Source organism: Manis pentadactyla, chromosome 7 (assembly GCF_030020395.1).
Source record: "Manis pentadactyla isolate mManPen7 chromosome 7, mManPen7.hap1, whole genome shotgun sequence".
NCBI classification, from domain to species: domain Eukaryota; kingdom Metazoa; phylum Chordata; class Mammalia; order Pholidota; family Manidae; genus Manis; species Manis pentadactyla.
In genome coordinates, this window is record NC_080025.1 from 130,753,727 (window position 1) to 130,780,210 (window position 26,484).

A 26,484-nucleotide genomic window follows, 5' to 3' on the forward strand; every position below is an offset into this window, starting at 1 on the left:
AGATTGCTTTAGACAGGATGGCCATTTTGACAATATTAATTATTTCTATCTATGAGCACAAGTCAGATTTCCATTTATTGTGTCTTCTTTAATTTCTCTCAATAGTGTCTTGTATTTTTCAGAGTATAGGACTTTTACCTCCTTGCCTAGGTTTATTCCTAGGTATTTTATTCTTTTTGATACAATTGAAAATATTGTTGTTTTCCTGATTTCTCTTCCTGCGAATTAGTTATTAATATATAGGAATGCAACAGAGTTCTGTGTATCAATTTTGTATCCAGCAACTTTGCTGAATTCAATTATTAGTTGTAATTGATTTTTGGTGGAATCTTTAGGGTTTTCTGTGTATAATATCATGTCATCTGCAAATAGTGACAGTTTAACTTCTTCCTTACCAATTTAGATGCCTCTTTGTGTTGTCTGATTGGCATGGCTAGGACCTCTAGTACTATGTTGAATAGAAGTATGAGAGAGGGCATCCTTGTCTTGTTTCTGATCTTAGAGGAAAAACTTTCAGCTTTTCTCTGCTAAGTATGATGTTGGCTGTGGGGTTGTCATATATGACCTTCATTATGTTGAAGTACTTTCCCTGTATACCCATTTTGTTGAGAGTTTGAGAAAGTCAGTTTTCAAGATGGAGAGGATAGTTGTAACATACCAACTTTATGACTTTGGAATTCCCTTTGAGAAAGAACCAAGAATAATTAATATTTTTGAAAGGTCAAAGTATTGATAAAAAAGAGCCTCAGATAACTAAAAAGGGGACAGAATAAATTGTGAAATGACAAAGGAAAAGAAAGCTTAACATGTGGGGAAGGGTAGCACACTTAGTACAGTTGATGAACATAAGCAGGGTTGTCAGTTTCTCGATAGGACTTGTATGAACGGGGAAGCGAAGATGTTAGATGTGCCCAAAGGACCTAAGTGATAAAAGAGAACTGAAGTTTGGAAAGTATGATGAAATATGTAATTTACATGACCTCCAGAAAAGTAAGAGAAATTTGATGTCAGGTGGTAGCAGATAGTATTTTCAACTGGAAAAGAACCAAAATGTTTTCAAAGCAGAGTAGAGATAAGTAACTTCATAGTTAAGCTTGCATTAACTCCCTGTTGTTAAGATAATAAAAAATAAGGAATACTCAATATTGAGGGGAAAAATACAAAATTATCTGTGGATTGCATTTCAACTATCTGTGTGTTTGTACACACACACACACACACACACACACACACACACACATATATATGTACACATACATAAATATTGTAATGTGGCATTAAGTTTTGTTCCCAGAGAGCCAAAAGAAGTATAAAATACTAAATAATTCTTCAACTTTTTGACACAGTCTTCTGCATTTCATGCATGAAGATTAATATTGTTCTTTCCTTTGAGAAGACTCTTGGAATCCTCATGTTTCCAGGCTTCTTCCAGTGAGTGTGTTGAGCCTGCTAGAGATTCTGTACTTTGGCACACCTAATGTTGTACATCTGTGTCTCAACTGGAATATGTTTGAGACCTATGCTTATCACCAGTGCATTCACCTTTGTTTGTCTGTTCACCACTAATTTTTATAATGACAAAGTGCCATAAAACATCAAATAGTTGTCTAACTGCTTGTATACCAAGATGGTAGTGCTTCTGAAACTGAACTGTGAGCTGGCAGGAAGGGTCTTGGTGGATTAACTGGAAATATTTGACAGTTCAAATTTGATATATAAAAGTCAATTTAGAAGTGTCAATATATTACGGGTAATAGATGGTACTGTATAAATGTTGACAACTACATGTATTTAGAACCTCTGCAGACTTTTAATACTATGGGGGATAAGAGTTGCCAGGTCTCTCTAGACTGGGAATTGGAAATGGAGTCTTATATCCTTAACAGTTCATGAATACCAGTTCAGCCACATTATTTTATAGTTAGGAGATTAAAACCTAAAGAAGTGTTTTCCTGAGAGTACAAGACAAATTAGATGGCAGAGATGTACTTAACAATCAAGTTTTCTGACTGACTTCATTGCCTCTTTTCAGCACATGTTGCTCTTTTGCCATAGCGGTTCTCAATTTTCAGTGCACTCCAAGTGACCCTTGGTAAAAACAGAGTCTTAATCTCTGACCTTAGGGAAGCTGATTCAGCAGGGCTGATATGTGGGCCCCAGAATCTACATTTTAAGTATCCATTTGGATGGTGATGGTACTTGTGTCACCCTTTGAGAAGGGTGGCCCATGCCATGTGTGAAGCTGGAGTGTATGATGTTACACTTCCAAAGTCGCACATCCAGAAGGTGGTGCGACGTGGGCTCTCACCCACTCCTCAACCTCTTTCTCAAGTATGATTTTCATGTGGGAAGTGAAGCGACTGACTCCACCTATAGGTTGGGAACAAGATTTAGGAAGCAGCTAAAATCAACAGGATCCACTGCTTAGGGTGAGAAATGCTTGTTAATAACCAGAGTAGAATTGCCCAGCCTGAGCCACTTTTAAATAGGCATTCAAAAAAAGCAAGACTATGATAACTAATGTTTTAAAAATCTCTTTAATTGGAAACTGATTAGAGACACTAAATTAAGTATTGGTATCTCTGTGCTTGCCAGCCGTTACCCTGTTGAGCATGCTGGGTGGCCTTTCCCTCCTAGAGCATCAAGTTTACAGTTGTCTCGGAGCTCTGCCTTTCAGTAACTTACGGTCTTGTGGAAGACACAATTTAACTATGTAAATGATCAGGGAATGATATTCAAAAAGTGACGACTTGTGTGCCTCTAGGTCTTGGAATGGTTCACAGTAGACAAGTGTGAGTCAGAGTGGTGACCAGGAGAGCCCCTTGATGGTCCATACAGACAAAATGTTATGAGACAGAAGGGAGATAGTGAGTGTGGAAATTACTAATAAAAATATCTTTAGAAAGAAGGCTAATGAAAAATTTGGATTTACTGAGAAAGTAGATGTGGAGTTTTTTTTTACAACTAGAGGATCTAATGGAAAAGGCAGTCGTGTTTACAAATGAAGAATAAAGTGTCCCTAGGTATTAAAGAAACCAGGCAGTTGTTTGAATGATCATGTTTGTTTGTACTTAGTGGTATTTTAGTGCAACATTCAGACTATGTCCTTTTATTTCCATGTCATTACAGCCTAAATTCTTGTCTAGAATGTTGTCTACATTTCTCCTTCAAATTTGCAGCAATGAAAACAAACAGTAAATCTGAATCATAGCACTAAATAATTGAATAGAACAAAACATGGACCTGCCTGGAAAAGAAGACTGGAACTGAAAAATCAATAAGCTTAGGAAAAAACTTGTAAAGCTTACTCAATATAAAAATAGCAATAAATCAAGAATAATAAACAACCAAGTTGCTTTGGATAATCATTTTCCTTTGAACAACATAAAAAGAATTGGTAATTTCTGTGTGTGTATATGAAAGATTCTAGCATTTGAAAGGTTATGGCAAAATAAAGGAAGCACAAACAAAAACATATAAAAGGAATTCCTTCTGGCATAACAAAAATCACTTTAGTAAAATTAAATAATAAACTTTAGGAAAGATACATTACTGATTTGAAGAGCTGTGGGGTTTCTGCGGAAGCTTTAGAGACATCTCTAAAGCTCGTCCTGCTGAAACAGCACAACATGATTTCGATTGCTGATCAGTAATGCAAGAATAGTGGTATTTGAATACGATCTATAGTGACTTCAAAGGGCTTATGATTCAGTCTCCTACTCATAACCACTAGATATTTTCCAGTTTCATAAATTCATTTCCTCACTATGAAAAGGGGGATTGTGTTTATTTTTGAAGTTTTCAGTTAGGTATCTTCCACGTGCTAGGAAGCCCTAGCCGGGTTCTAATATAATAATTAAGGATATGACCATATGATAAAAAGCACTTTCTTTGTATGTATGTGTGTACTTTGAAAGGATACCAATTCTGAAACAAGAGTGTTGTCATAATGTAGCTGTGATAATACATGACCAGTAAATCTCAAATATAATTAATATGTTGACTTTGGAATTTCTGATTAATTTTTTTTAAAAAAGCCAATACCAGCCTATTATGTATTTGATACTCATAACTTGCAATGGAATGCTAGAGCTGGAAGTAACCCCATTTTTACAGAGTAGCAAAACTTAGGTCTGGAGAAGTGAGCTGACTAGTTACTGTCCAGGGTCTGGTGCATTATGCTGTACACATACTATACACAGAGTACAGACGGTGTCTCAGTGTCACCATCCTTTGGCAAGTCCTCACCTCTGGTTTTCCACTTAGTCTCACTGAGTTGAGAAATCACCAGAGGCAACTCCAATAACTAGGGAATCAGGGACCCAGGAAGCGTGTGGTAATGTGCCCAAGGTCTGCAGTCCTGCACAACTTAGGACTTTGGACCTTTAACTGTCAACTTGGGCTTTTGATTTGTAGCTGTCAGGGTTGTATGTTCCTGTGCTAAGTATGAAATAAAGATGTTGGGGACTTTATATATCCTGTGAAGAGAGATTCTTCAGCATTGTAAAAATTTTAAATACCTTTGGTTGCATGCTATAAGTATTTCCAGTTATTATTAGGTGTATATAAAACATTTTGTATTCTTGAAGTACCAATAACCAGTGTTAATTTCACTGGTTGTTAGGTAAGACTTCTAGTAAGTTTCTGTCCTCATGAATAATTTGGGTGATTATACATCATTTTTTATAGCCAGTATCTGACAGGAGTAAGTAGAAAGTGTAGTGTGTGAAAAAAGTAGCTCTGATTCTTGAATGACGCCAGAGCCTGTGTGTGTTCATGTATCTGCATGTGTGTGTATACATATATAATTATATGGTCACATTTATTATACATATAATTTATACGTATGTAAAATCTGTGTACTTATAGATTTAAAAATATACACACTATACCAATATACACACACACATATGGCTTTTTAGATATTTAGAGAGATAATTCGATTGAATCTATATTACAAGCTCTTTAACTAGACTGTAAGCTTCTTGAGAGTAGCATTTTTAGTCACTCTGTTCCTCTCATTATACACTGAATAAAAGTATTTGTTGATTAGCCTGATTTAATACTAAGTCAGGTGGGCATTTGTTTCTAAGGGATAACTAAGGACAGGGCTCTTGGTGTGTGTAGAAGTCAGTCATTCTTTCTAAGGGTGACTGCCTGCATCCTGAAGTGCCTGCTCTTCACATGTGGAAAGATGAAGCTCTCGGTCAGCATAACCACTGCCTCACAAAAGGGACATGTGCTCACGCTTGTTAATGTTGTACTTTGGTCTCATGTTGGCTGCTCTCCTGTACTCTCCATCTTTTTCTCACTAGACTTTGCCTCTGCCCTTTGCACCCAGGTGCATCTGAAAAGATGTCACCTGCAGAGATGCTATTTGGTGAAGACTTGGAATCTCTTCAGGGTTAAAATTTTCTTTATCTTCAGCTGTGATGATAAATCCATTAGAACCAAGGTTTTAGAAGGAACATTATCATAGAAATGATACCGTTCATGCAACGGATGGCCTGATTGTGCAGTGTGCCCTTATATTACCTCTGACAGCGACGTGTTCACCAGTAACCAAATAATTATATTTATGATTATACACATTTGATGAAAGGAAAGGGATGTGCTTAATTCTTAGCTAAAGTTTTAAAGGGATATTTTCCCCCCAAAGGAAGTTAGTATGTGTTTTTTATATGTACCTTTGGAGGTACCACATTTCTTTCCTCTGCTACACCTATCCTGTCACCAAATCTTGTTGTTTCCTCTTTCATTTAGATCTACCTCTTGTGGTTTTTTAATCTCACTGGTAATACCTTATCCAAGTCTTCCATCACCTCATGCCTGTGACTATTACCTAATGTCATTTCTCTTAATTCTGATCCGTTCTGTATACCGCATTCTTCAGTGCACGTTATTTACATCTGGACTGTAAGGCCTGATCACAAAGTAGGCAGGAGAGGTGTTGCTTTGGAGTGTTAACTTTGAGTCTCACCTGCCCCACCTTTAAAAAATTATGGAGCCATAACACATACTATACTGCCTTAGATGCTGCAAACATTTAATTAATATTTGATGGATTGAAACAATTGCCCTGATTAAAAAATCCCACTGCTTTGCTGATAGGGGATGGCTGGGGATGGCTATAGGGAGGGGTCAATCCAGGATGTTCATTGTGCAGAGAGTATCAGTTCTGAGAATAAATAGACAATTCCTTGAATTTAAAGGTGTCGTAAGCGCAGTAGAGCGAAGTGGATTTACATCATAGTGGTGCCTCTTGCTTCCATGCTTCTTTGCTACCCAGTGGTGTACAATTCAGACATACTCCGGTTTGTAACGATTCTCTGACTTTCCCCTTTCCTTTCTTCACCTCCAGGGTCTCAAACAAACCTCTCCTTGGTTCCAGAAGGCCAGTCTGTTTTTGCATTCCTCAGTTCTGATTTCTTTTGGCAGGAGGACTAGATGTGGTTGACAGGTTATATCTGAAAAGGGCTTTGGTAATTGCTCGTTCTGTTCGGTGACTATGTTGCTGACAGATGGGCACAGTGAATATTGAAAGTGTTCTGGACCTTCGCATACTCCTCCAGCTCGTGAGTGGTGAGCACTGCCAGCATTTTTGCTATTATCTATTAGCAAATTTAAAAAGAATCGCTTGGATCTTTACATTTTTTTTTGAACCTATAAGTAAGTCACGTTTATGGCTAGGTTCTCTTCCACCTCTTCTACTCCCCCCTCATTATACATTTTTTTGGAATAGCGAAAATTCTCAAGATGTTAGTGCAGGCTGGCATGCATGGGTGCCAACAGTTCTTACAGACTTGTTAAAGGATTTATTTTTTGCCTGAGAATTACGCATATGGCCTAGAATGATAATATTAGGATCTGTGTTGGTGGAGATAATTGGCAGATCACACCTTGAGGAAAGTGATTGGTTGGCTTGCCTCTTTCATTTTAATCTGTTGTCTCCATTACAGTCAAATTATCATTATGTAGTATATTATTATGCCTTTTTACAAAACCCATTTAACCCATTTATAGGGGGCATCTGTTAGTTGAGCTTGAATTATTTAAAACATTTTCTTACATTAGCCAATTTAGTAACATCCAGCAAAATCAAAATGAGCAAACGAGGGGATCCCAATAATCTGACAGTTATAAAGATGGTTTCTTAACAGAGGGAACTTCACCACCCAGATAATGCCAGAAGTAATCTCATAAAATCTCAGTAGAAAAATAAATAGTCAGAAGTGAGAAATGGGACCAGTGAAACCATCTCAGGGAAGACTGGTTGCCAACACGGAGACTTGGATATTGGACTAGAGTGCACGGATAGAGACTTTTGCACCCATACAGCCCCTCCGCAACACAAGTCTTTATAAAGTCCTTGAGATTAGGGCAGCTTAGTTCATCTGTTTAATTTCAGTGGTGACAAATAAGAGGATGACCTTTAAAATATCCACAGTTGTGATAGTTTTTAGTTTAGCATTTGTGTAGGTATGATTATTGTACAGCAATCTCCTAACACCTCATGCTTGTGATAATGATAATAGACACTGATATCTCCTTATAAAAAAGAATCTAAGATTAACTTATTTTTTTTTTTTTTTTTTACTTTCTAGTTCTGTTATTCCCTGTGTACATATAAAATCATGAATGAGATGGAAAAAGATTATCTGCTCAGGGTGGGATAGATATTTTCATTTCTTAGTCAGTGGAAGAAGATGCTCACATACGCATAGACACAGAAGCTGGACTTGTAGTCTGTTTAAAAAGTAGTTTAAAAATAGACATAATCAAAAAGGATAAATTATACATGAGATGAAGCTGGCACACATCTTGTTAAAGTTTGGACAATGCACTTGACCCTTCAAAATGGGTTTGAACTGCATGGGTCCACTTGTACATGGATTTTTTTTTTTCATTACATACGGTACACTACCATAAATTTATTTTCTTTCTCCATTGTCTTATTTTCTTCAGTCTATGTAATGGTACAGTATATAACATAGCATACCAAATACTTATTAATCGACTATGTTATTGGTAAGGCTTTCAGTCAATAGTAGGCTATTAGTAGTTAAGTTTGGGGGAATTCAAAAGTTAAATGTGGATTTTTGACTGTGCAGGGAGACAAATAATTGGAGACAAATCAGTTTGGTAGAGATTAGAGCTTTGCACCCTTAACCCTGCATTGTTCAAAGGTCATCTGTATTTTAGATTAGAAAAGTAAAATGTGTTAATTCACTTGCCTTTAAATATTCACTTTACTTAATGCATTCACCAGACTTTAGGAAGCTGGCAAATAATTACAAACTTGTACTTGTTTCTTTTTTCCCTTTAATAATAGTTTTCTTTATGAAAAACATTTGAACTATAAAAATGCCATCTTGCAAGTTCCTGTATCACCATCTTGAGCATTTTCACTCTCTTGTAAGAACTCTAAGATAACTGTTCCTATTTTTATTCCGGTGATTAGTATGAAGTTAGAAGATCTCTTGGATAATGTCTACTATATTTTACAGAAAACTGAGGCCCCCAGAAGTTAAGTCATTTAAGCTTGTCCAACAAGTTAAGGCACAGAGTCTGGAAAAAGCACCTCTGTCTCCTTATTCTACTCAGTCCCCTTGCTTCTCGTTATACTGCTCTCTCTCACGTCCCCAGTCTGGATGAGTGCCTGTAAAAGTCAAGAGGATGTAGTTTTCAGTCTAACAATTATCAGTGATTCCTTCCATGTTTTAATAATAGTATTATAGAGTTCAAATTTGTTATTTTCCACAGGCTTTACATGCAAAAATACTAAATGTTGACTGAATCAATGAAACTGGTAGTTTTGTTTTGCATATGCATTTCTTCTGACTTTCCCCCAAAAATGTGTTAAAATTTAAAAAAGGAACCACAATGGATCCATGTGGCTTATTTGGAAGGACATTCCTGCATAATAAAGTACCAACACAATCACATTATGCAAGTTAAGTATTCATAATTGGAGATAAATCAGCTTCATAGAGATTAGAGATTTTTAGAATAGTATAGGTGTTCCTGTCATAACCACCCAATAGGTACGTGCAAACTTTTTCCAATTCAGTATATATTTGAAATTCTTATTCTTATGTTATTGTCTTAATTTGTTGAGATTGTAATACATAAGTAGTAGTATTATCACATGGGATTGTAAGAAATGAACTCCATGGTTCTGTATTCCCCTTTGGCCATATTTCTCCCTTTGAAATCAGCTTCACCTTTCATCAAACACTTGGTGGGATTTTCATGATTTATGTGCCATCCTTAGTCCATGGAAGAAATCTCTTTTTTTGGTTTTAATTTTTTTAATTGAAGTTTCATTCATATACAATCGTATTGGTTTCAAGTATACAACTCTGTGATTCAACAGTTACCCATATTATTAAATTCTTACCCACACTAATGCAGTTACTGTCAATGCAGGAAGATGTTACAGAATCATTGTCTATATTCTCCATGCTGTACTACCATCCCCATGACCAACTTTTATTATGATTGAGAATTTTTGTGCCTCTTTATCCCTTCTCACCCCACTCCCCTCCCTCCTGGTAATCACCAGTCCCTTCTCAGTGTGTATGAGTCTACTGCTACTTGGTTCATTTTGTTTTGTTTTGTTTTGTTTTTATATTCCACAAATAAGTGAAATCATATGGTATTTGTCTTACTCCACCTGGCTTATTTCACTTAGCATAATACCCTAGGTCTGTCCATGCTGTTGCAAATGGAAGGTTTCTTTTTTGTTTTGACTGAAATATTCCATTGTGTGTATGTACCACCTCTTTATCCATTCATCTACTGAAGGACATTTGAGCTGATTAGGAAGGAATCTCTTTACTTGATGCTATAGAACCTTGAGCACAGTTCCCATATGCTGATTATTTACTAAATATTTTACTATTGACTAATTCCACCCTCTGGTTCTCCAGGCACATGGTTTTGAATTAAGGATATATTTTTGTATCTCAACATTAGTGAGAATTAGAATTTCTCATAGAATTTTTTCCATTGTATTTCTTATCACCATGGCTAACTTGAAATAATAATTCAAATAGAATATTTATATAAATATATATATAACCCGATGTGGTGATGTATTCTGGACAGCTCCTTTTTTCAAAGGTTACTTGTGGCTTGTCATCAAAATGAGTTGCTTCACTTTGAGGGACTATCAATCAATTTCAATTTGCATAACTTTATTTTTTATTTGAAAACTGAAGTAATGCACTTAGTTTTATTAAACAGGTGGCATATCTGTCAAAGTTCTTAACATTCTTTGTGATATTAAAGCTGGAATTTCCCAGGGCCATGAAAGAAAAAGTAGAGAAAGAAATCTTTAGCTACATTATATTCTCCTAGTTCTCTTGGGTTTATAGTAAAGGAACAGGTGTTGGGGGTGGTGTAGAAATTAGTTGCAAATCATGAAAAAATAAAAACCAGCTCTTGCAGATGGGTAGGGCCAAATGGCTTAGGAACACCACAATTACTCTGCCTCTGTCTGAGAAAATGCTGCTCAAGGTCAATAGCTTTTGTTAACCTCCCAAAATTCTAGGATTACATAAATAATGAATGCCCCAAAATGCCTTGGTTTTTGTAATGTAGATGAAGGTAAGAGGCTTGTCAGAACTGAAATTTGCATATTAGAATACTTTGGTTATCTTGTTCTTTAAAGACATAATGTCTGTGAATATTCATGAATGCAATTAAAATATTGATGGTATACTGATACTTCAGTTTTAGGTCTCTAGCCATCCATAAAAGTTTCATTTAAACTTGATTAACAGTGAAGGGATACTTTATATACTGGCTTTTTGTCTCTGAAATGAAAATGTAGTACCTGACATGAGTAAATAATTTGTTTATCCTTTGAATGCCTAATTTCTTTTGCTAAGAAAAGATCATTCTTGAATATAGAGTAAGGCATGGGCCTAGTAGGGATATCTTTTGGTGTTAAAGTACTCTTTTTTTTTAAAGCACTTCTATTTATTGTATAGTAGTTGGGGTTTCTTTAGTTGCTTCACTGACTTCTAATTTTCTTTTTAATTTTTTTCAATTGTAAAGTATACATAACATAACATTTACCATCTTAACCAGTGTCCAATACCGGTGTTACCAGTGGTAAGTACATTTACCACCATCCATCTTCACAAATTTTTCGTTTTCCCCAACTAAAACTGTGTACCTATTAAACACTTAAACCCTATTATTGCCTCTCCTAGCCCCTGGGAACCACCATTCTACCTTCTGTCTCTCTGAACTTGACTAGTCTAATTACCTCATATAAGTGGAATTATATAGTATTGGTCTTTTTGTGACTGGCTCACTTCACTTAGCATAATGTCCTCAAGATTCATTCATGTTGTAGCATGTGATAGACATTTCTTCCTTTTTAAGGGTGGATAATACTCCATTGTATGTATATGCCATATTTTTGTTTATCAGTCCATCCATGTGAATATCTGAACTGATTCCTGTGTTTGGCTATATAGAGAATAATATATGGACATTGTGAATAATGCTGCTCTGAACACTGGTATAAAAATGTCTCTTTGAGACCCTACTTTAAAATATTTTGGATATATACCCAGAAGTAAAATTACTGGATCATATGGCAATTCTATTTTTAATTTTTTAAGAAATTGCCATTCCATTTTCCATACTGTTTTCCGTTTTCCATTCCTATCTGTAGTGCACACTGTAGGTTTCAATTTCTCAACATCCTTATCAACATTTCTTATTTTCTGTTTAGTTTACAGATTTTAAGTTATGAGAGTTACATAAACTTATTGGACACATTCAAACAATGCAGAAAGATACAGAATAAAATTGAAAATCCTTCTTCACTCCCTCTGACTGGGGTGGAGAAGGAGAAAGTAATGTTAAGGTGACTGCTGGTGTGGGAAATTGGTAGAGGGTCCAGCTTTGGGGAAAGAAGGGCAGGATGTACAGACAACAGACTGTTGAATTTGAAATGTCTGAGGTATTCAGGTGAAATCTAGACTTTGGGAGAAAGATCAGGGCCACACATGTGCTTGGGTTTCGTTATAACACATTCAGGTGATACTGACTGTGTATTTGATCATTCAGGGAGAGTAAGAAGAGCAAAGACTTGGAGACTAGAACCTTGGCAACTTCAGCATGTAAGGGATGCGTGGAGGTAGAAGAGACCTGTAGTCATATGCTACACCCCCTTTCTTCTGAAATTTCCTTGTTCTCCCAAGATGGCAGCATTCTTAGTGTAGTTGGAATCCAAACTTTTAAGTCCTCTCTGACAATTACCTTTGCCTAATTTGTCACCATGTTTCTTTGCTTTTTTATTTTACAATACTTTTCAAACCTGGCATTTCTGCTGTTTTTCTACTTGCATCATTTTTTAGGCCTTTGTTTTTAGTCTATTGTAATTTTCTTTTAACCTATTGTCTCCAGAATTTTCTCTCAGACTTTTATTGACTTCACATATCATAATTCTGTGTAAGCTTTCAAATGACAGAAAAGTTCTAGTGTTTAAGAAAAAGTTTGAAAGGGTTCATTTTGTAAAAATAAAGGTCCTGACGATCAAGGTACTGCAGAGCCTACCTCTAATTTATTTTTTTGAACATTAATTTCAGCATAACTTCTAGGTTTTTGCCATTCTGCAGTATTTATTCTCCTGGAATTTCATGTCTGTATTTTCAGTGCTGTTTCCATTACCCCGTTCACTCTTGCGCACTCATACAAAGGTCCAACTTAGTGAGTCAAGTCTCACTGAAGACAGGCAGTGTGGTGCTGCATAAAGAACTTTGTGGAAATCCTTATGTAGCTAGCTATTATCTGTGTAACTTTGAACAACTTACTTTGCTGAATTTCAGATTCCTTGTTGGTAAAATAGGCCTTTGTGTGGATTAAATTAATCAAAAAGTGAAATGTGAAGCACAGTAGTTAATGTTTCTGATCTTTGTCTCTCTGGGTTCTCATTCATTTATTTATTCAACAAACAGTTGCTTCAGCACTACTCTGGGGATGCAGCAGTGAGCAAAATGGACAAAAATCCCTTCCATTTAGGAACGCATGTTCTAGAAGGGGAGATGGATGATAAACAAGATAAGAAATATATAATGTTTTAGTAATGATAAATGCCAAGAAAAAGCAGGAAAGAGATGTAAAATATTAGGAGAGAAGGTTGAAATTGTAGATGGGATGGATGGCAGAGGCCTCTCTGAAAAGTTTTCTCTTTAAACCCTTGACAAACTTAGTTCTTGGTCTCTGACATTCTGCTCTTTGTCTAGCTGTGTGTATTGACAGCTTTGATCTCATCCATTATAGGCTCCTTGTGCTGAGGCGCAATTTGTTTTAGCCCTTCGTACTCCTCACCCAACTTTTATTGCAGTGGAAATATATCACTCTGACAAGAAACTGATACAACTGTAAGTGGTGGAAACGGCAAGGCCTTCTAAGAGGATGTTGGTGGGATTCTATGGATGTTAAATATTTAATAGTTGTTTCATCTAATTTCTATTAGGCCAGACACTTATAATTGCAAAATCAAAACCAAAAGAGTAAAGACTAGTTACCTCCATCAGGCTTTCATTGCTCTTTGGAGACTGAATAAGCATGGCAGTGCCTTGGAGCGCCTTGGAGATGAAAACTGGGCCTGTGAGGGGAAGTTGCCCAAGCTCAGAACTAAGTAAAACTGAGTCTCACAGTGAGACTGAACTAGCCTGGCCTTGGAAAGGCAGCTAATTTTATTCAAACCATTTGTCTCTTACAAGGTGTTCGCATGTCAAGCTGAACAAAAATCACCGACTAAAATACGTAAGCTTTTTAACATTACTGTCTGACCCATCAGCAAAGTCAGATGACAGCTTGAATATGTAATTAACAGCTAGAGCTGTCCTCCACATTTATTTAGTTTCTAGCATATCAGGCAGAAAATCAGAATCAGAAAGAACAACTCAGAATGTACACCTCTCATTTCTGATTCAGGTTTTTCCAAAGAAAATTTGTCCTGAGAAGAGTTAAATTTTCCTGCTGCAGTGACATGAAAGTTATGTTGTTGTTATTGCTTTTGTTTTGAACTTTGAAGAAAGGAAATCCACCAACCAGTCCTCTTTGATTAGTTGAAGCGGTTTTTTCCCCTTAGGGGATACTGTAGACCATAATTTCATCACACAAAAAAGTAGGTGCCTGATCCTTGACCAAAGTTTGAGTTTGTTTTTCTCTTGGGGATTTGACATTTTCTGTTTCTTGACATTTTTACCATTGTTAGACACACTTTGTATTCTTGCCCTATATTCATCCCCCAAAGGAGTTTGTGTTTTGGACAAGCCATTTAATTGTTCAGATAAATCCAACTGTAGTGTAATAGAGCAATCATTAGGAACTGGGCCTTGTGGCAGCATTTAGATTCATGAGACCCAGATCCTCAGGTCAATCCAGGAAAGAAATTTAAATGCCACATACACAAAATGATTTCTTGTCTCTCTTCTTCTCCACCTGGCCCTCCCCATTCCACCCTTTAAAAATATTAAATATCATCCTAAAAACAAAATCCCATTTGATTCTGTAAGATAAATTTTAGCCGAAATATGCTGGCGAAGAAAGGCAACAAAGGGCCAGGTAGTTTATTTGAATGCCCTGGGCGAGGTTCCCTACTCTATGGAAATGGAGGCTGGGGAAGTCGCAAGAAAGTAGACAGGCAGCGAGTTTTTAAAGAAGGTCTGGGGAGGCAGAGCTTAGATTTACAGCGGCGCGAGGATTGGCCAGCCTAAGGCACATTTTTCAGGTTGGGAGGGGGCAGCAGCCGGGGACTTTGGCAGGTCATCAGTGTCTGACGTGCTCCCCCCTCCCCCCAGTGCCTTCAACTTTACAGTTTCAATGTATCTGGTTTACTTATTTATGGTTTTCTGTTTGGGAGAAGAATAATTTATTACCCATTAAGTAAAATAATAACAAAGATTGCTTTTTTGCCATTATTCTCTATTACATACAAAATGAGAAGGAAATGGAAACCAGCACTTCTTTGCTCCCTTTTCAATTATTTTGTTGTTAATTCCATTTTAATTACACACATAGACACACAGTCATATTTCCTAGCAACACTGCTTCTTTTCCTTCATTTTTAACACTGTGTATATTTGTTTAAAAAATATACCTTTTGGAACTAAGTTGCTGATATGAATTTTTAAGGAGCTTTTTTAACAGTCTATTTGCAGAAGTGATTCTGAGATAATAGAGCAAGGAAATGGGACAAGGATCATGCCATTTAAAAATCTACTTAGCCTAGTTCAACCATTGTGGAAAGCAAAATGGAGGTTCCTCAAAAAACTAAAAATAGAAATACCATTTGACCTGGGAATCCCACTCCTAGGAATTTACCCATAGAAAATAAGTTCTTAGATTCAAAAAGACATATGCACCCCTATGTTTATCACAGCACTATTTACAATAGCCAAGATATGGAAGCCACCTAAGTGTCCATCAGTAGATGAATGGATAAAGAAGATGTGGTACATATACACAATGGAATATTATTCAGCCATAAGAAAGAAACAAATCCTACCATTTGCAACAACATGGATTGAGCTAGAGGGTATTATGCTCAGTGAAATAAGTCAGGCAGAGAAAAACAAATACAAGAGGATTTCCCTCATTTGTGGAGTACAACAACGAAGCAAAACTGAAGGAACAGAGCAGTAGCAGACTCAGACTCCAAGAAGGGACTAGCAGTTACCAAGGAGTGGAGAAGGGTGGGTGGGGAGGGAGGGAGAAGGGGACTGAGGGGTATATGATTAGTACACATGGTGTAGGGGGATCATCGGGAAGATAGTGTAGCACAGAGAAGACAAGTAGTGACTCTGTGGCATCTTACTACACTGATTGTCAGTGACTGCAATGGGGTTTCAGGGGGGACTTGATAATATGGGGGAATGTAGTAACCACATTGTTTTACATGTGAAACCTTCATAAGAGCATATATCAATGATACTTTAATGAAAAAAAAATCTACTTAGCCCTTGAAAAAGGCCAAGCTTATTGTTTAATCTATGTGCTCTTCTTCCTCTTCTTCCAGCCCCTTAATCAGTTAAGTATCTTTGTAACAAGACAGAAGACCTCTGGACTGTAAATGAACCTCTGTGGGTAAAGAATGACAAGATCTGTATCAACACAGAACCGAAATAACCCTATTCTTAAGATAAAACTTCAAAGGAATCATTAATCTCCTGTGTACCTCATGCCTTATGCCAACCCCTAACCAAAAGTTTCCATAAAACTTCAAACCCTAAATTCTTAAGCGTGCCTCCACTCTGAGTTAGCCCACACTCCCATCTGAGTGTATATTGTCTGTCAAATAAGCTTTCTTGTTGCATAAGCCTATTGCACTTGTCTCTGAACTCTTTTTCATGATAAAAACAAGAACTCTCTGATTCCCACCTCTGGTGGAAAGTGTCTTTGTCACTTTGCTATTTCATTCATTCATTTCTAGTCTTAATCCTTTTCTCTCTCCCTGTTTTATTTCAGACCAGTAGGGAAGTGGAAGTTCTCATACCATAAACTTAGTCCATCCAGTGCTCTGTGGCTCCCCCAAATTCTGGGTTGGTAGCGATATAACTCCCATGCTGTGCAGACCAAGTGGACAGTGAACTCCAGGTGACCCTGGCTTTAGGAGTTGGCAGGGGATTTGCCCCATACTGAGCAAGCAGTTCCGTGAACTTCCCTTTCCTCCCTCTGCTCTGCCTTGCTCTCTGCTGCCTGCAGGGCTGCTGACATTTGCTTCTAGTCTCATGCTGATGAGTTCCTTCCTCACTGGCACTTGTTCAACCTGATCAAGAATTCTTTCCTGATCAGAGTCAAGAGCCCTCCCATCCCCATCTGGGTTGAGGTTTCGCCTAGTGGGAAAGGCCTCCCCAGAGGCAGCTACCTGGCAACGATTCCTTGTAGGTCCCTGTTGGACAAAATGGGCAGCTCACTGGAGTATAAAAAGTGGTATTTGGTGGTGTTTGGGGGATTGAATGAAGGTAGGTGTGAGAACTGGTTCATTTGCTTTCATTGGCCCTGTGTGGTAGCAACAAGGTACATATGGTAGGAAGACCTGGGGCGGTGAAGTGTGTTGTGATCCTGATCTTTTAATCTGTTGGGGCCACTCAGTTTTTGTATTTTTCCCATTCAGAACACATGGATTAGTCTGCTGAGATAATTCTTTGTCCAAACAAAAGTATGGCAAGATCTGGACTTGAGATCTTTGCAGCCAAAGAAGCATGTGGAAAGTATTCCTTTTTGGCCACTATATTGCACATAGGAATGTTGACACCTAGACTTAGCGGGAGAGGCCTGGAAAGATCCATCCAACAGTAAATTTATAAAATTTATAAATATTAATCAAAGGGCTTAAATCTTCCAAAAATCAGGAAGGTCTTTGATTTTGGACTCATTGATTCTACTCAGTCTTCATTGGTTGTGAAACACAGAAAAGAAGTAATGTGAAAGGTTATGACTTCTGTAATTTACATAAGTGTTTTGGTGCTGTTTGTCCTTTTGTTATTACATGTGGAACAGGAGAATGAGTAACATCCAGGCAAGGAGAGATTTGCCCAGGCAAGACTGCACATGTTGCTTTATTGTTCTGGTTGTGGACTCTGACATTTCTTCATCAGCCTTGGTATCTCCAGTTCACTATCTGAAATTAACTCTGCTAATCCCCACCTCGCAGGCATAACCTTCAGAGCCTGAGATAATCCAGCCTGAAATCTTTAAGCCGTAGGCCATCGTGCTCCCTGAATTACTAATGTGTATGTAATTATAAAATGGGAAGCAGTTTGGCTTTGCAAGTCTGGCTTGAGAAGAATAGTTGATGAGGTTGTCAGATCTGTGTAGGAAATACCCAGAGGAGATCTTCTTGGATGGAGGCTCTTGGATTAGAGAAATCTCTCCTGATTTTAGATTCTTCAGGTCTGTGTTTTCCACACAAGGAAAGGACTGGCTTGCCAGTCCTTTCCTTGTTACACCCAGTTGTTATAACTTCTGCATCTTACTTTTCCAGAATTCTTGTAACAGAGTGTTTCTATAATAGATGAGCAAGCGTATTTGAGCAAATATAGTAAAATATACATCTTAGAAAAGTATATAAAATTATTTATTAATAAGCAAACAAAAACAAACCTTTGTGATTAAATATTAAAACAAGAATAAATGCATTCCAATTTCCTGTCAGAATCCACAGTTTATGTGGTTACATAAAGGTGTAATAGAATTTAATACCTTTTATAAAAGCATTTATCAAAAAAAATTACTGTGATGCCAAACTGTACACTAGATAAAAATAAGTAATATTCTTCCAACAAGTGGAATTGGGGCATTATGATTAACAGACTGTCCTTAAACCAAATACAGTCATATTGATTATTCTTGGATGCCTGGGTGTTACTCATTCTCCTGTTTCACATGTAACAACAAAAGGACAAACAGCACCAAAATACTTATGTAAATTACAGAAGTCATGACCTTTCATATTACCTCTTTTCTGTGTTTCACAACAAATATTGTCATATTGACCGTCACATTGATTACTGAAGTGGCCTTGGCCACGTCTCCCTCACCACCATTTGCCTTGCTCCCGAATAGCTTTCACAGCTTTCATAGGGTGTCTCGGAAGTAGATCTATTACAGCCTAAACAGAGAGAGGAATTTTAGAATCTACCTTAAGGGGACCCAGTTTGGTGAAGGTTTGCTGTTGTTCCCCTTCAACCAAAAACAAGGAAGTATATGAAGCTTTGCAGATTAGAGACAATGGGTAAAACCTTAAGTGGAAGAAAATAAAAGCTGATCTTGAAAAATGGCATTGAAAAAGAGCAAAAAAGTTCTGTGTGAAGATCTTTCTCCCTTCCTTTCCTTTAGCAAATATTGAACTTTGATGTTTCTAATTCTAAAGCTCACACTCCTGACAACAGGAAACTCCTTCTTATGTTTCGTACTTCCTGTACCTTCTCACCAAACCTCTCAACTCTTAGATGTTTTCTTAGGAATTGATGGAAAGGCCCCGAGTTTGGGATTGTCCATTGTTTCTCCCCATCCAGTCTCTGTCCTCTCAGGGTTCTCTTGAAGGTGCTGAAGCCCAGATCTGGCCCCTCTGTCTGCCTGGCTTTCTTCTGTCCTAGCTGATTAGTGGTCGTGCTCAAGTGGCCTTGGCCACGTCTCCCTCACCACCATTTGCCTTGCTCCAAAATAGCTTTCACAGCTTAGATACTTCATATATTGGGTATCCCAGTCCTTGACAAAATCTGGATTTCTTTCTTGTCCTTTAACTGCAATAGTAGAAATGCTCTCTGGTTATCTCATTTTACATTGCAGAAAGAAACTGTAACTATGGATTTATGAGAAATTTTGTGAGAGTTCTGGCTGTTTTATTTCCTAATGTGCTGCCTCGTTTTGAAGTAAAGACAAGAATAGGCCACATTAACTTTGTTTTTACACATAGGGAAAATATGCACTGAATTGTGCGTATTTGCAAAATGAGTGAATAGAAGTACTTAAAATCAGATTTTCCTGTTATTAAATCCTATCCTTTATGTAATAGATCCCTCTCTTCTTATAGCTCAGTTGTATGTTTTGGTTTTGTTTATAATTGCTTGTTTTCTTTTTTGCTTGTTTGTTTTAGAGCTTGGAAAATAATGGGATGCTTCTGTGGAGAAATTCTTATGTCATTTCGTATGCCTTTGACTGTTTGTACTAGAAGCACCCCCTCATTAAATGGGCTCCTCAGTCAGCCCAACAAGAAGTCTCTGCATTAGGGTGGGCCTCTGGTCCAGGCCTCCGGCTTTGTTGCCCTGCTGTTCTCCTGGGCTTTCCCTTTCCCAAGCGTGGGCTTCATCTTCACATTGGTTCCAAGGTGGCACCGGTGTCCCAAGTACGCAGTGTCATAGTTATCACATCCACACAAGATCTCGAGGCAACAAAGGCCCACCTCTTCTTTAAAATTTCCTTTATAAAACAAATGACCTTTTCCCAGAAGGTCCTCTGCCTTACTGGCCTGAATTGCAGACGCTTTGCCTAAATATGCCTCTGGACTTAAAGGGTATTGAGTTAAGCTTGCATAAAGCATTCTGCGGTCCAGACGAACAAATTCAGAGTTTTTTGAGAAGAAGAAATTGAGGGGGATATGAATTTGGGTAGGTGGCCAAATGTTCAGTTTTTTTGGTCTTCTTCAGTGTTCATGGAACCTCTCTTCGGCTAGCTGGGTCACACAGGTCAAGCTTGATGAATAGGGCGGTGGTGCTTGATGTCCCGGGTGCACCCCCTCTCTCAGAATGGGTTAGGTTCAGCTGTGAGTAGCAAAGACCTAAAACACAATGGCTTCTTCAGGGTAGATGTATTATTCCCTTACTCAGAAGTAAGGGAGTATGTGGTTGAGGTCTAATGGCTTTGTGCTACAAAGTCCTTGGAGAGTCTGGCTTGTTCCAACTTGGTCTGTGACAGAACCTTCATTCAAGACGGTGGCCTTTGCAGCCACTGAACACAGAGACAAAACAGAAAAGTGACAAAAGGGTTTTGCACCAGCTCTCTTTTAAGGGAGATTCCAGGAAGCTACCACACAACATTTCTGCTTATATCCAATGGCCAATACTTGGTGATAGAGCCATACCTAACTATGAGGGGAGGCTGGAAATGTAGTCTGAATTTCAAGATACTCAACTAAAAATCATGAGCATTATTAATATGAAAGAGTGACTATTGACTACAACTAACATTCTCTACCACAACTGCCCAGTCTAATCAACCAAATTGATTATGTTAGTGAACAGGTGATCAATTACTTAGTATGTGGACTTTGCTTACCTCCATTTATCCTTTTGAAATCTGTGCCAGTATCTGTGGAATGACGCCCAGCATTCTGGAGACTGCAGAACTTAGCATGTGCAGCTGTGCTATTCAGCATAGTAGCCATGAATCCCATGAGGCTATTAAGCTCTTGAAATGTGGCTAATGCAACTAAGGACCAGAATTTTAAATTTTATTCAATTTTAATTAAAAACTGTGATTTGATTCAGTTGCTGAAACCTTTCAATTATATATGGAACAACTTGGGTATGTGAAATCTACTTTTTCAATTATAAATTTTATGAAATCTAAATATAGACCAAATTTTTCTGATGAACATTTAATGTCTGGATTAAGGTGTGCTCTAAATGTAAAATGCAAACTAGATTTTGTAGACTTAATAGTAAAGTAAAATATCACATTAAAAGTATGACTATATGTTTTTGTTGCATATATGGGGTTTAATTTTAATTAAGCTAATCTCACTGGTTTCATTTTACTTTTTTAATGTGATTACTGGAAATTTCCAAATTATATATGAAGTTCACATAATATTTCCACTGGTCAGCACTGTTATAAAGCCTCATCTCTCAGTAGAGGACATGACCCCATGTGCAAATGGAGAGGCTTTCTAACTTTTCCTGGTTTTAGAGGGAGCAGACATTTCCAAGATGAGTAAAGCTATGTTTTATGTTTTTGTCATATTGTCCTTGCTGGATGACACTATATTTATATTTTCTGTGTTTTCCTATCTCTCTCTATTTGTTCTCTTATTCTTCTACATTATCATGATCCATTCCTGGGCTTCCCTTTAACTGTCCCCTTACCTCAGGGAAAACTTGTCATCTAATTTCTCTTTGGCAGAAGATGACCATGCTACATAATCTTCATGTGCTGTGCTTCACTGAATATGGTATATCTTTGCAGCTTTGATAACAGATACCAAATTAGCCTTCCTGAACATCATTTGTTTCGTTTCTGAGATGGATGAGCAGAGATCAACCCTTTTGCTGGAAATTGTGTGTAATGTTTTGTAGCCAAAGCCTACCTTTTATTTATTATTTATCTTAGTGTCTGTGATGAGATATTGGGAAAGTGGTGTCTTACTCTATAAAGTGAAAATTCATTTTCCAACTTGACATTATTTCCCTTAAATATCACATTGCAAGTTAATCATAGAATAGCTATTGGAAACTAGAGAGAGGCCCTTGACTTTTAAGGTATTTGAATATACCTTGCATTGTCTAGCACATTGTCATTTGATTTAAACCACTAACCTTCTGTAGGGATCATAAAGCAAGGTGCTTCCCTTTTTGGTAACTGGATTTTCTCAACAATTGCTTCAGTAACCCTTGCTTTACCTCATAGAACTGTGAAGCTCATATGGAAGTGCGACTGCAAAATCCATTTGGACATTGTGTAGCTGTATTATTGTAAGGTATTACTAATGTAGACCTCTTTTCTTCTTTAGTGAAATGAGGATGGGGTAGTTTCCCACTTGCCCAGTCACCTGTGTGCAGACTAACCCTCTATTATTTGCACTAACGTGGAGAATCAATGTTGTAAAATCTCCAAAGCGACAGATAATTAGAAAATCATTTAGAAAAACTTCTGCATTTTCATTTACATATGAGTCTCTCTGCTGTTCTAAGAATTCGTAATTCAGGAATCAAAAGCAAAAAAAAAATTTTATTCTGATTCACAAGAATATGAGCTTTACAAGTTTGTCACCTCATCCCTTTGTTTCCTCAGAGTCTGTAGTGGGAAAGAAATGCGTCTCTGTCTCTGTACCCAGCAAAGGGTTTTAGTGTAAAGCACTGTTATTTTTGTAATATTTCAAACCTTTAGTTGCCTTTTGCACATGGGGTCATGTATATCTCAAACCTTTTGTAATATTTCAAATAGGCATTTGTGAAATAGCCTCTTTCTTAGCTTCTATAGAAGTACCAACTACATACAAATTATGCCATTCAAGTACATAAATAAATACTGTCAATATGCAGTTGAAAGCAGGTGTGCTGTGAACCACCTGTCTTGGGAAGAATCTCCTAAAGATTTTTCTGGTAATGGTGCACAGAAATGTGATGGGTGTAGACTCCCTTGGCCATTTCTTCCTTGTTTATATGCTACTTTTTAAGAAAATTAAGAAATAGCTTTGGCATATTCTCACCCACCTCCTCCCATCCCCCCCAAAATAGGTCTCTCTGTGATTGGGGTATTTTTTTTTTTCCTGGGGTAAAAAAATCTCATATTGTTTTTTAGTTAATTGAAATGCTGAATTTTGATGTTCACTGGAGTCCTTAGCATGGAATAATCACTGATAGTCACATTGTTTATATTTAGAGCAATTTCTCCCCTTTTATTAGTGGAAAGATCTGGTGGAAATATCTTGTGATATAAAGCAATCTCTGCAAATGTTTGGAGATGTATGTATGTATATATACCCCATGTACACGCATATGGGCAAATTAATTTTTTTTTAAATTTCAAGTCAACTTACTCCCTACAACTCTAATTGGCTGTAAGTAGTTCTCCATGTTGTACATATGTCACAGTGTTATAGACAATATTCCCTGGTAGAAATCATCTTTGTGAAAATACAGAACATTTCAGTATGGCCTCTCCCTCCCAGTGCTTCGTCACTCCCTGTCACCTCCCCAGTTCTCTTCAGTTTGGGGAGCAGAGACAAGCGCTCAAAGTGAGAGTAGAGCAGACAAGACGGGCTAGCAGTTTTTTGCTTTTCTTTTCTTTCCTTTTCCTTGATGCCAGAAAACAGCTCTCCTGTGAACTTTCCAGCTACAGAAGCAGGTGTGGCAGCTGCTGTGTCTTAAGGTATGATCATGGCCTTTGCCATTTTGCCAGGACATAGCCTAAAAATAGAGCTGGTGGCTGAGTCAAGTCAAGCTTCATGACTTCCGGAACATCTGGGGCTTGTGCCTATTGCCAGCAAAGGCTTGGCATAAAAAATGCCATACCCCCAGTTGGTATTTTGAAGAAACACTCCGGGTCATCTCTGGGACGTGTGGGCAGTCCAGTCCAGATCCTGCACCTGCCCACCCAGCTGGTCACCAATTATACAAGTTCACATTCTGCAGGACTTCTGTTGACTCTATAACCTTACTTGTGTGACTGCCTGCCTAAATGGCAGTGTAAATGTGGATGTGCACATGTGTGTATTTGTATAAATACACTTTATCTATAGAATGTGTATATGTGTAAACTTTTCAGAGTTTTGCTAAACTGGGTCCAGCATAGTGCTGACACACTGACTTCTATGAAATTGGTTTTTATTAAAGTCTGCAGGTTATTCTCGTACTGGCAATGGCTTTGATTAAGCACTGTATTAGGGTCACATCCTAGAATAACAGCATTTTGAAATCTGGCTGTTTTTGAAAGAATTGTGATTAAAGTTCTGGCTGTTTTCCCATGATTACTAATGTCTGCTGAGGGTTGGGTTTCCCCGGTCGTTGCTGGCGATTGAGTTGTGTGGCAGCCTCCTGTGTGCTTTCCTGCCAATATCAGTGGCATTCTCCAGGGAGAGTGATTTTGCATTGAAATGCAAGAACTGAAAGCGGTAACGAAATTAACACGGGGTCTAGAGTTTCTGATGTGACTACAGAGCGAGAATGGGAATGTTTCCTAAAGTCTAATTCATCCGTGATTGAATTTCAGACAAAACAACACTGCCGTGATGAGGAGGGAGGGAAACACATCCAGAAGAGATTATGGACAAACAGGTTGAGGAATACGATATGCCAGGGTGAAATCTAGGCGATCAGGTATTTTAGCTTCAGCTGGGCCTTTCTTCTTAACAAGTGTTCCTGTGCCTTGACATGAGCACCGAGGCAGCTGCACCCTGGGGAAACCCGTGCTGTCAGGAGTGATCTCTGCCTGCCAATGGAAAATGGAAAACGAGCTCCTTTCTAATGTGTGTGTGCGCATGTGTGAGATATGTGATTCCCTAGGTACTATGGTATAGCGTGAGGTTATCAACTAAATAAAAAATCACTGAATATCTACTACTGTCCCAGTTGATGATATGTTCCTGTCCACACTGAAAAAAATGCCAGAGTTAAAAAATGGAGAATAATGGATACAAGGTTTTCTCCTCGGTGCTACCAAATTAAAATCCTACATAATTTTATTATTTTACTTGCTAGTTTCTCATCTTTGGAAATGTTAGGACTTGTGTATTTATTTTCTATCCATGTAGGTTATAAATTCCTTGAGGGCAGAGCATTGTATGTTAGACTTTTTTTCTTTTATTGTACCATACACAAAATAGTTTTGTAATACCTATCTGTGAATTATTTAGAATTTATCCTTTGTGCTCCACAAAACATAGTGTTTAATCTTAAATGCAGTGTGATACAAATACCTAAATAATTAAAATTATCTTCAGAGAGTTCTGAAATTAAAGAAGTAACATGTGTCATACTTCTCATTTTGCTGTTTCTTCATATTTACATTAACTTTTAGGGAAGATTTTAAGAGAGAACAATGGACTTTTGGTCTTACCTCTCTTGCACATCATTAGATATTGATGTATGAAAAAGAGGAAACAGTACAGTAGTTCTGTTGAGAAGTGAATATAAACTCTAGAGACTAACTTGTCACTTTTTCAGCAAATATTTTCTGAGTACCCACTATTGTCAGGTGGTGTTACATTTGCTAGAGATACAAGAGGAAACAAAGTTCCTGCCATCTTTTATTTTATTTAAATGTTTTTATTGAGATAAAATTCACATACTGTAATATTCACCACTTGACAGCATACAGAATAGTGATTTTTATTATGCTCAGAGTTGTGCAACCATCACCATTATCTAATTCCAGAACATTTTTACTATCCCAAAAAGAAACACTTATCTATTAGCATTCTACGTCTCTCCTTCCCCCAGCTCCTGGCCATCACCAATCTATTTTCTGTCTTGAGGTATTGCCTATTCTGGACATTTTAGTATAAATGAAACTATACAATATGTGGCTTTTTATCTCTGGTTTCTGTCACTTAGTATAACATTTTTCAGGTTCATCCATGTTATAGCAAGAGTCAGTACTTTATTTTTATGGAGAAAAGGAAGACTACTAGAGAAGCAAGTAGGGGATGGGAGGTGGGTCAGAATTTGGTTTGAACGTATTAAATTAAGAGTCATGCTTATTAGAATTCCAATAGATATACTGAGTAGTCAGTTGGCCGCACAAGTCTGGAGTTCAGGAGAAGAGAGGTCTGGAGCGGAGATATGAATTGAGGTGTCATTAGCATATAGGTGATAATTTAAAGCCACCAAGTTCAATGAAATCTTACGTGGCATGTATCTAGAGTAGGGAGAGGGTCCGAGGGTTGAGCCCTGGAATGCTCAAATGCTGAATGGTAGGAAGATGAGGAATTCAGTAAGAAAACTGTCCCATGGGTCAGGAGGAGAACCAAGAGCTTACAGGGCCCTGGAGCTAAGTGAAGAAATTGTTTCCAGGAAGGAACGGTTACTTGTGTCAATTGACACTGCTAGATCAGTAAGCAAGGGGAGGATTGAGAATTGTTCATTGGCTAAGACCGTTCAGGAGGGTAGCTTCTACACTACCATCAAAAGAGTGAAGGTGAGGGCCCCAGAACTGTGTATCTGCTTATTGTCCTCAATGCCCACAACCCTTACACAGACTCACCTCCATCTCATCATGCCCTGTATCTCA

At 37.7% G+C, this 26,484-nt stretch overlaps 1 protein-coding gene across 4 annotated transcripts in view; it reads left to right on the forward strand.

Moving 5' to 3' along the window:
• EXOC4 (exocyst complex component 4) overlaps positions 1–26,484 on the forward strand; it is a 797,616-nt gene that overhangs the window by 333,426 nt on the left and 437,706 nt on the right. The window contains exon 10 of one of the 4 annotated variants that reach the window (XM_036905585.2): positions 3,130–3,307. The exons of the other annotated variants lie outside the window; for them this stretch is intronic. Within the exon in view, the coding sequence (XP_036761480.1) occupies positions 3,130–3,134 (5 nt within the window). The 3' untranslated portion in view covers positions 3,135–3,307. Of the gene's footprint in view, positions 1–3,129; positions 3,308–26,484 lie in introns of those variants that run through there. 4 annotated transcript variants of the gene reach the window in all.